General features: G+C 42.9%; 1 protein-coding gene across 2 annotated transcripts in view; it reads left to right on the top strand.

The window, feature by feature from the left end:
• The first annotated feature begins 280 nt into the window (after positions 1 to 280).
• The window catches only part of CACNB4 (calcium voltage-gated channel auxiliary subunit beta 4), a 265,202-nt gene continuing 254,810 nt past the window's right edge, over positions 281 to 10,672 (top strand). The window contains exons 1-2 of one of the 2 annotated variants that reach the window (XM_053596364.1): positions 281 to 386; positions 865 to 948. In XM_053596364.1, coding sequence (XP_053452339.1) covers positions 327 to 386; positions 865 to 948 — 144 coding nt within the window. In that variant the 5' untranslated portion in view covers positions 281 to 326. Of the gene's footprint in view, positions 387 to 562; positions 671 to 864; positions 949 to 10,672 lie in introns of those variants that run through there. The other variant, XM_053596365.1, reaches the window with a different exon arrangement.

The following is a 10,672-nucleotide window of genomic DNA, read 5'->3' as shown; positions in this document are numbered from 1 at the left end:
CTCCCACCCCCATCCCAGATTCCTCCCTGCATCCTCTGGAAGGCTCTGCTGTGAGGCGCTCGCTAGGTGGGAGAGCGCTGCTCCCGCTCGGCGCAGGTCGGCGAGATCCCCCGAAGCCCCCTCCCTCCCCGGGACCCCGCCGCGGCCGCGGGGGAGGCGCCTCGGTCCCGTCGCGCTCTGCAAGGCGCGGGCAGGGAGCCCGGGAGCCGGGTGGGGAGTCCCGCCGCCCTCCCCTCCGTCCGCGGCCGGCCTCCCGGGCCAGCTCGCCCTCCGCCCTCCGCCCTCCGCCCACCGCGCTCCGGCCGGCCATGCGGCGGCGTTGAACCATGTCCTCTTCCTACGCCAAGAACGGGACGGGCGACGGGCCGCACTCCCCCACCGCGCAGGTGCCGCCCCCTCCTCCTCCTTCCCCGGACCTCCTCCGTCCGCCAGAGCCCCGCCTTTGTGCCGGGCGCGCAGGGGGCCCCCGGGTCTAGGCAGGCGGCCCCGCTCCCCTCCCCTCCTCCGCCTCCTTTCTCCTCCGCCCCTCCTCTTTCTCCTCCTTCCCCTCTTCCTCCTCCTCCTCTCCTTCCTCTGGGTCTCTGCGCTCCCGCTCCGGAGCCCGCAGCCTCCCCCAGCCGATGCCGGGGACTCGGACCCCGCAGCCCGAGAGTCTTTGTTAATGGATGTGGTGGGTGCTCGCGGGCTGCTCCTCGGCCGTCGAGGCTTGCAGTGGGTGGGGTGTGGGTAGGGGCTGTGTTTGGGAGTCGCGGAGGAGACTTGGGTGCGGGCCCTGGGGGACCCCGGGGAGCTGGTCCAGAGGCGGACCCCGCTCCACGCTGCGGTTCTCACCGGCTTCTTTCTGGCCCCGTGTGTCGAGTCCAGGTGGCCCGAGGCACCACAACCCGGAGGAGCAGGTTGAAAAGGTCCGATGGCAGTACCACTTCGACCAGCTTCATCCTCAGACAGGTAGGAGGCGGCGGCGGCGGGAGAGCGGGAGGGGAGCGGGCCGAGCGCGGCTCCCACGCGCGGGAGCGCAGGATCCTGGGTCCCGTCCCCGCGCGCGCCTCTCCTCCATCCCCGGCTCCCGACGTGTTCGGGGGCCCGTGTCTCCGCGCCACCCTGGGAGTTAGTTTGAGCGAGTGGACACAGGTCGACGGGGACCCGGCTTAGGTCAAAGACACTGAATTTAACAGCTGGAAATATTTCTGGTTACACCTTCGGGTCGTGGAGAAACGTCTTGAAGAATTGTAACTCGACTTAGAGTAACAGACCCCCAGGGACCTGGTTGGATTCGGGTTGAGAGTTAGTGATTTCTTCTATTTTGTCCTATATTGAATATTCTTCTCCTTCTGAATCTTGGGAAGATCTATGAGCTCTGGCCAAAAGAAAGATGCTTAGAGCTGAAAGTTTGATTTCACTTTGGGACCGCTTCTTTGATTCGCTTAATTTAGGGAAAGCCCGAGGGACAAGCGGAAAGCCGGCGCGGAGTTCCTGGGGTCTGGGCGGCACTGCGCTTGGTGTTTGTTTGCCCAGCGCTTGCTGCCTTCGGCCTGGTTCCAGGGCGAGTTATTTGGGCTCAGGACCGCTGGTTAACGCTGAACGTTTAGGTGCTTTTCACCTTGACACGGGAAATGGGTCCTCAATTTTTGTACTGTCCATGTGCTGCTAATGAAACCACCCCTAGCTGCTGGGTGCTAGAGAGAGAGAAATGTGAAAGTAAGTCATCTTGATCTCCCTTTGGAACAGAGACCGTGTGTGTGTGTGTGTGTGTGTGTGTGTGTGTGTGTGTGTGTGACCTAGGAAGACTTTGGTCATCGCACTAAGAAGCTCTTATCCCAGGTTCTGCTGTGGGCTTCTGGAGTGACCTTGAGAATTCTTTTCCCTCTAGGTCATTCAGCGCATGGTATGGTTGTTTCTAACCTATGATGGCAGCCCTGATGTGTTTCTTTAATGATTTTCATCAGTTTAAACGTATCAATGACACATGGGCTTTAGATTCAAAATTGGACTCAGATCTCTCCTAAGGGTTATAAAACACATTTGGGTGATATTTATTATGCAGAATTTCACTTTCTTTAGGAACAAATTATGCTCCTACACTTTAAGTCAGTGAGCACTAAGCATGTGCATTATTATTAAAATGAATACATTTTGGATTCTGAATTCATTCTAGAAATGCATTCTATCCCCTTTGCAATGCTTAGATTATTTATGTATTTGATAAGGCAGATGAGGTTTTCATCTTGGAAACATTTTTGAGTTATGCAACTGTTTGAAATCTTGCTGATGTTTATTTTGTAGGTGCCTATTTTTGGTAGTTTTATTGTTGCAAATTCTTGGAAATACTAAGTATATAGCAGAACCATTTGACTAAAACTTTTGAGTTCATCTACACCACTACTGAACTAATGCTTTATTCTTCTAAGCACAAACAAAACAATATTCTTTCTAATATTCCTATTATTTCCTCAGTTTATGCCTATACTTAATTGAGAAAATGTATATATGAATTTTTATAAAATGTGCTTCTATGCTTTGGCTTAAAAAATAAGCAGTATTGGATGCTAAATACTTTGGGGAATAATTTGAACCAATGTAGATTTTTGGAATAAATATATGTTATAAATCTATCTGAAAGTAGAATTCATTGGCTTGATAAAATGGTTAATTTAAATTCAGGAGTTAAATACAATTACAATTAATTCCTGAATTTTAATTATACCATTTTATCAAGCCAATGAATTATATATTACATATTATAACACATGCACAATTTTCCTATTTTTTGGTACAAAAATAGTACCTAATTTTTGTGAGTATTTTATAGCTCAGTGAGTATCCTACATGTGATCTCATTTAAATGACATCACATAGGCTTCTATAATGGCTACAATAAAAATAACTGAGAGATTTATATTTCTTTGATGAGATGAAAAGTGATTGCAAGTGGAATTTAGCAGTATCTTTGGAATAAAATTAAATTTTTTACCCAAATGCCAAAAAATATTTTTCAAAAATGGACAGCAGATGTTTATGTTAATAGAACTTCATTATTTATAAAATGACCAGTGATTTATTGATATTTGAATTCTTGATACATTAGAGTGATTGAATTTCTTGGTGCTATTTCATGGTCTATGTGATGCACATGAAGATCGTAAGGACAGCAATAAAAATAATTTTGCTCATTTCTTTGTCATATCATTTGCAAATGTATGAAGGAAAAACTGTCACTTAAAAAGACTGATGTTTGACATTGGATGGGGAAGACGAGGCTGATGGCGAAGGACAGGGCACAGTTGGCAAACCATCCAAGAAAACAATATTTGTTCTTTGAGCCAGTTAAATTGTTTCGGTGTTTGTGTGTGTACGTGCACATATATAGGGTGTCCGTAAGTTCATGTGCGATTTAAAATAGCGTGCAATTTAAAATGTAGTATGTGTGTATACAAACTAATAAGGAGAGCTTGCCTGCCTTCTTAAGACTCTTGCTCTCAAACTCCCTCGGGCATCTTTGACCTTGTTTCTCAGTCTACACAATTGCTGGCCTCCACAGTTTAGGAGGGATGGAGGTTTTGGAATGAATCCAGGGAACGACTAAATGGGTTCTTTTAGGAAAAGTGAGAAGACGAAGTATTTTGGCACTGAAAAGAAAGCAAACTAGGGGTGACCCAGAAATGATCTTCAAAGTATACACAGTGGCATCTTTGGAAATGTGATGACGTATTCTTCTTCTTCATGGAAGATGAAACTCAAGAATTGGCTAAATTAGAAGGGAATAATGTTTTACAGCAAGACTTTCCTCAGAGTGTTGGTATTGCTGGAATGGATTCCCAAATGAGGCTATAGAATTTTCTCCCAGGAATTCCTTTCATATAGGCTATTTATGAATGAACTATTCATGTTTCAATTTTTTAGGAACACTTAAGTATTTGCTGTGTGCCCAGCACTGTGTCGTAGGGGAAGAATGTAGGGGAAGAATGAAAAGATGAAAGAAACACTGCCCGATACACAAAGATCTTATAATCTATGGAGACAGCAATGTATACAGATAATATAGTGAAAAGTAACAAGGAGTGAGAAGGTGGACACACGTGATGACCGTGTGTGCTGAGTATGTCACTGGACACACAGTTTATGTAGCACTCCAAGTCAGTCCTGGTCCCACTGGGCTTTGAAGAGAAAATCTGATTAGAGGAGGGTTCGTTTGTTGACCTCCTCTTGTTAAGTCTGTCCTTATAAGTCTTACACAGCTTGGCCTCTACCTGCTTCTAGCTTCATGTTGAGCCATGATCTCTTAGTTCTGGTTGCAGAGTTTGAACACACCATCCTCCCTCTTGCCATATGCACTTTGCACATGCTGAGCCCACCATGTAGTTGCCTCTTGCTCTTCCTTCTGCCTAGTAAACTTTTACTCTCTCTTGCCATCAGGGAGTTTAGTCTTCGCTTCCTTTTCTGATCTTGATAGGGTTAAGTTCCCCAACGAGGGGCTCCCAGAGTACACCATGCTACTTTTCAATAGCACCACTGCTGTTATTTAACATGTACTTAGATTTCTCTGTTAACGTCTTTCTCCTTATGCAGAAAATGAGTTCCACAAGGGCAGAGACATGTCTGCACTTGATTTTCTTAGTATCCTCAGCATCTAGCATAGTATATATTCAATAAATGGTCATTTGAATGAATGAAGGAGTGAATGGACTATTAATGACATATTTTAGCTATGAGGTTGTGCTTCAACATTAAATGATTCGTTTAATGGGGAGAAATCACCCCCCCAAAAAAACTCCTCCAAACTTAGTGGCTTAAAACATTTTTTTTATTTCTGTACACTGATCAGACAGTTCTGCTTCACATGATGTTGTCTGGACACTTGAGGCTGAAAGGTCCAAAATAGCCTCACACGTGTGGTTGGAAGGTGGTGCTGGCTGCTGGCTGAGAATTTAATTAGAGCTTTTGGCAAGAGGCTTAATTTTGCTCCACCTGGGCCTCTCAACATGGTTGCTTGAGCTTCCTAATAAAATGGTAGCTGAGTTCCAAGAAGGAGCACCCAAGAAGCAAAGGGGGAAGCTGCAGCTCTCCTAGGACTCAGTTTCAAAAGCTGTGTGACACCACCTGTCCTGCAGTCTCTAAGTCAAATGGTTCTATGGGTCTGCCCAGTTTTAAGGTGAGAGAAAATAGATTAACTTTTGATGAGGTGTGACAAGGTCACATTATAAAAGAGCAAGTAGATAAAAAAAAAAAGACATGACAAAACAAAACAAAAAAACTGAAATCACAGTAAGATTCAGTGTTAAAATAATGGTACAAACGGAGGAATTTGAAGATGACTCAATTTGTATAGTAAACTAAAGGAAAAGTACATGTTCATTTCAGTAGATGCCAGAAAAGTATTTGACAAATATTACACATTTTATAAGTTAAGAATAGAAGGAAGCTCCCTGAATCTAATAAAAATTATCTACTAAAACCTCACAGCAAGCATTATATTGATCATAGAAACTAGAAATAACATGTGCATTCAGTGATCAGTAAAGTGAGTAAATAATGGTGCAGTAGTCCCTATTAATCCAGAATTTCTTCCCGTAGTTTCAGTTATCTGAGGTCAAGATTGGAAAATAGCTGAGTATAATATAATAAGATATTGAGAGAGAGACAAAGACTATATTTCATGTAACTTTTATTTAAATGTTGTTAAATAATATTTGTATATTGTTAAAATTGTTTTTTTATTATTATAGTTATTGTTAATCTCTTATTGTGTTTATACATTAAACTTCATCACACGTATATATGTATAGGAAAAAAAACACAGTATGCATTGAGTTGGGTAGTACCTGCAGTTTCTGACATCTACTGGGGGGTCTTGGAATGAATCCCCTGTGGATAAGAGGTGCTACTGTGCAGAGTACTATTTAGCTATTAAAGAAAAAAATGAAGTGGATCTGCATGTAATGATACGGAAATGCATTTGAGACATTTGCTTGAAATGAATTCAAGAGAAAAGAATAAGTTATAGAATAATATTTAATAATACTTCATTTAAAAAAGAGCGTGTTCAGTGGAAGATAAGGTTGCAGCCATCTTTGGAACCATTTACCTTAGAACAAGGAAGTTACATTTTTTAAGATATGCTAATCAGACGATCGTTACAATAATTCAATGAATCCACACTATATTTAGAGCTCTAAAACATACTCAGATTCTAAGTTGATACTATAATAGAACAAGTTGGCAAACATATTCTTTGGGTTATAATCTGAACACTAGTTATAGACGTGTTTCTCCCATGAAATGCAAATTCATCAACAGAAGGTAGATGCTTTGTGTGTTGCTCTAAGAATAATCATATGCCTAGAAGCATGTATATATGCAAAATTCATCCATAAGTTTAGAATCACTGAATTTTAGAACATGAAGAGATTGCAGAAAGAAAATACGTTTAGTCTCTCATTTCAGATGAATAAAACCTAGCCCCAAGGACATAAAGGTCACACCAGTGGATAATGGTAGAACTGAGATAGGGAGCCTGGCTCAGACTCTACTAGTTTTTTCATCGCAACCCACTTTATCCCTGAATAATCAAACCAGACACGAAAATTCATGTAGATGTGGATATGTGAAGGGACATATGGAGCTTATGCCTTTTAGATTCCAGAAATGTTCTTAATTTTTATGGTTGCTATGAAGAACAAAGCATCAGCTGAAGAATTTGGAGACTATAGTTTGTTCCCAATTCCTCATGGATGGAATTTTTGTTTGCATGGTTCATAGTTCACATGGGATTATTAGTCTCCTGCCAGTTCTTCTCATTGGTGGGGCCACTGACCTGGGAGCCTGGGAAACAGCCTGCCGGCCATGGCCCCCTGGGATGGAGAGCAGAGCAGGGGAAGGCAGAGGGGAGAGTGGATCAAGCACTGGCAGAACCATTTTTATATGTTAACCACTGGGAAAACAATAGTGAATTATTTTCATCAGCAAATTGGAAGTGTTTATTTGCTCTATAAGTAGAATTTCCTTGCTAAATGGTATAGTTACATTGAACTTTCAGACAATGTTTACACTTACATCCTTTGTGAATTTTTTGTGGAATGAATCTTCACAGATTGAGGTCTGATAGAGAAAGAACTCTTTTGGCAAACTATGCTTTTTTCTTGCCTTTGGTCTTGAGTAAATTTCCCCACTGAGAAATCTAGTTACTGGGCAGGTAACTAGTTAACGAGTCATTTTTAATATTCTTATCTCTGAATCTCAGTTTTTGGTGCACAGAGTTGCCTAAATTTAATTTCTGTAGAATAAAGAATTATATATCCTTCAGTTTAGAACGGTAAGTTTTTTTTTTTTTTTGTAGAGACAGAGTTTCACTTTATGGCCCTCGGTAGAGTGCCGTGGCATCACACAGCTCACAGCAACCTCCAACTCCTGGGCTTAAGCGATTCTCTTGCCTCAGCCTCCCAAGTAACTGGGACTACAGGTGTCCACCCCAACACCTGGCTATTTTTTTGTTGCAGTTTGGCCGGGGCCGGGTTTGAACCCGCCACCCTTGGTATATGGGGCCGGCGCCTTACCGACTGAGCCACAGGTGCCGCCCCTAGAATGGTAAGATTTTATAGAAACATCCATAATAGATTGTCTACTGGCTTCATATTAGTATTGAGTATTTTTGCTTTTCCATTCTTGTGATACTTTACTAAGAAGAATGTGTTCCTTTTCCATCCAGGTTAATACAAAAGCTGTAAAGTACGTCTCTTTTTAATGGCTGAATAGTATTCCATGGTATACATGTACCACAGCTTGGTAATCCTGGGTTGGTGGGCATTCAGGTTGTTTCCACATTTTGGCAATTGTAAATTGAGCTGTGATAGGCGGAGCCTGTAGGTCACTGGGTAGGGCGCTGGCCACATGCACCAGGTCTGGTGGATTCAAACCCAGCCAGGGCCTGCTAAAACAGACTGATGGGCATTGTGGTGGGCGCCTGTAGTCCCAGCTACTTGGGAGGCTGAGGCAAGAGAATCACTTAAGCCGAAGAGTTTGAGGTTGCTGTGAGCTGTGATGCCATGGCACTCTACCAAGGGCGACATAGTGAGACTGTCTCAAAAAAAAAAAAAAATCAGCTGTGATAAACAGTCTAGTGCAAATGTCCTTATGATAAAATGATTTTTTAAAAATCGAATACATGCCTACATAAGAGAAAAACTCAAATCAATTCAAGGTTGGGGGTGGGGGAGTAAGGGAGCAGGGAGAGGGGAGAAGGGTGATGGGTGTGGTCCCACTTAATGGGCACAATGTTAGGGTGTACGGCACACCTTTTGGGGATGGGACACAATTATAAGAGAGACTCTACTTAACAAATGCATACATTGTAAACTAATTCTTTGGATCCTTAAATTAACTCAAAACAATAATAATAATAAAAAAAAGTCAATAAATTTGGATGCAAGTTTTTTTGCAGTTTTTGCTGGGGCTGGGTTTGAACGCGCCACCTCCAGCATTTGGGGCTGGTGCCCTACTCCTTTGAGCCACAGGCGCTGCCTGGATGCAAGTTTTTATCTTTCTAGAAAATTATAGGAAACTGTGTGGAAATGTAAGCTCTCCTTAATTACTCTCCTTGCTGCCCTGGACAGGGTCATCCTGGGTATCAAGGAGCAGATACTCCTTCAACGAGGGAGGAAGCAAGGAGGACAGCGAGGCACGCAGATCCAGAACGGCAGGGCCCAGTCTCTGGGTTAGTCTTAACTCGGTGGGTTTCCCTGGGCTGATCAAATCGGTGTCAAGCTCATCTTGTCTGGCTGTAGTCGTGGCATTATCCAAGTGCATCTTCCTCAAAGCTTGTCCCTTTCTTTATCTCAGCTCTGAAGCTCAGATTCAGACCAAAGTACAAGCCCTAACCAGGGCGAGTAGATTGCAATGCACTCAGATTCACTGAGGACTCCAGGCAATGTGTGCAGATGTGTGGGGAGTGAGCGTGCAGGCTGTATTCTGCTCTGCGCTCTCTGGGCTTGGCCTCTACGTGCTTTTTGCTGCATTTTGGAGCAGGGTGCTTACCAGAACAGAGCCATCCTCTCTGCTCGTGTCCCCATGCTGGCTCTTCCCAGCCAGAGTGTGTGTGCAGAGAATGTGTCACAGAGCCTCTGGACTCTGTTCACTTCTGTGAATATTGTTGCACAGCTATTTCCTGTGTGGGCCGTGGCATGACAAAGTTTACAAAGCCCTGCTTCAACCACCCCCAGGCACTTGCTCTCTCTTTCTTATATCTCTCCAAATGAGAATACACCAAGTTGGTAGGCTCAGCTGCTATCCCCAACATACCCCCATAAAAATGCATTCTGGTTTAAGCAGTTGGTATTGCCCCACGTGCATGCAGTTACACATTCTTCTACTTCACCAGCCAAGGCGACAATACAGTGAAATACAGTAAGTACTCTTCATTCTACATAAATTCCCAACTTGACTATACAGACACACGTCAGGAATTTCACAGGTATTTAACCATGTGTACTGTGGGGAAGGAGGACTGGAAATGGAAGCCTGATTAGTGATAAGGCTTATGATAGATTCAATTTGAAGGGAATACTATAGTTTTATTGCTTTTAAGTAACAGTAATGACCAGCTGTGTGCTATTCAACGTGCCTCCAGAAATAGATAAGGCTGATGTGTTAATCCATACCTGGCTTGAATATCAGCTATGCTTTGAAATTCCTTAAAGATCTCGTTTTAACTAGAGTAAATATGCCCCACTATAAACTTTCCCACTTTTTTCTTTCATATATCTTTTCTTATGAGATGTGTAGAGGTAGAGCAGAGGTAATTACTTGAATCTGAAGGGAGGGCATTCAGTATTTGTACTTTATGTACTGAAAACATTAATTAGGTGAGGGGCTGTAAAACTTACTTGATAGCTACTGAATCTTTCTGATCATTTCCCTCTACCATTCAGATCACAAATCAGGTCTATCTTACTTCTTATTTTATATTTTTCTTTGTCGATGGATGTGTCTTTTTCCAGGGTTGCAGTTTAATTGCAAAAGTAGTATTTGTTCAAGGAGGAATTATCTTGGAAACATAAACTTGAAAAGGTATGCATTTTTCTGGGCTGTCAGAATCACTAGAAATGGTTAACTGTTGTAGTGTTCACTATGGCCATATATTAGGGTGATATTTTAAAATTTCTTACGGAAAAGTTTTTAGCAGTTTCTTTTTCGTTTTTTTTTTTTTTTTTTTAAGAGACAGGGTCTCTGTTTCCCAGGCTGGAGTGCAGTGGTGTATTCACAGCTTACTGTATGCAACTTGAACTCTTGGCCTCAAGTGATTCTTCCAGCCCGGCCTTCTAAATTGTTGGGATTACAGGCGTGAGCCACTGCACCTGACTTACTTCTTTTTTAATATAAGAAAAACCCAGAAGTAATGCAGATGCATAGTAACTTGTGCAGATAAATTAAGCACCCCCTCTACTTCTTACAACTGAATTCCTGGTATGGTTTACAATTAGACAGGTGGGTAAAATAATTATTGTTATGGTTAAAATGATAATGGGCATTGTATTTGTCCTTGTGTATGTGAGCGTTGAGCAGAAAGGAGGAAGGTATCAGGAATATCATAGTCTAACATTTTCATTGCCCCACAGAGAAACCTGTCCCCGTTAGCTGTCATTCCCCATCCTCCTTCCCACCTAGAAAGACCTAGAAATCC

Source organism: Nycticebus coucang, chromosome 7 (assembly GCF_027406575.1).
Source record: "Nycticebus coucang isolate mNycCou1 chromosome 7, mNycCou1.pri, whole genome shotgun sequence".
NCBI lineage: Eukaryota > Metazoa > Chordata > Mammalia > Primates > Lorisidae > Nycticebus > Nycticebus coucang.
The sequence above is the reverse complement of the archived record's forward strand: the minus strand, read 5'-3'. Positions and strand labels throughout refer to the sequence as shown.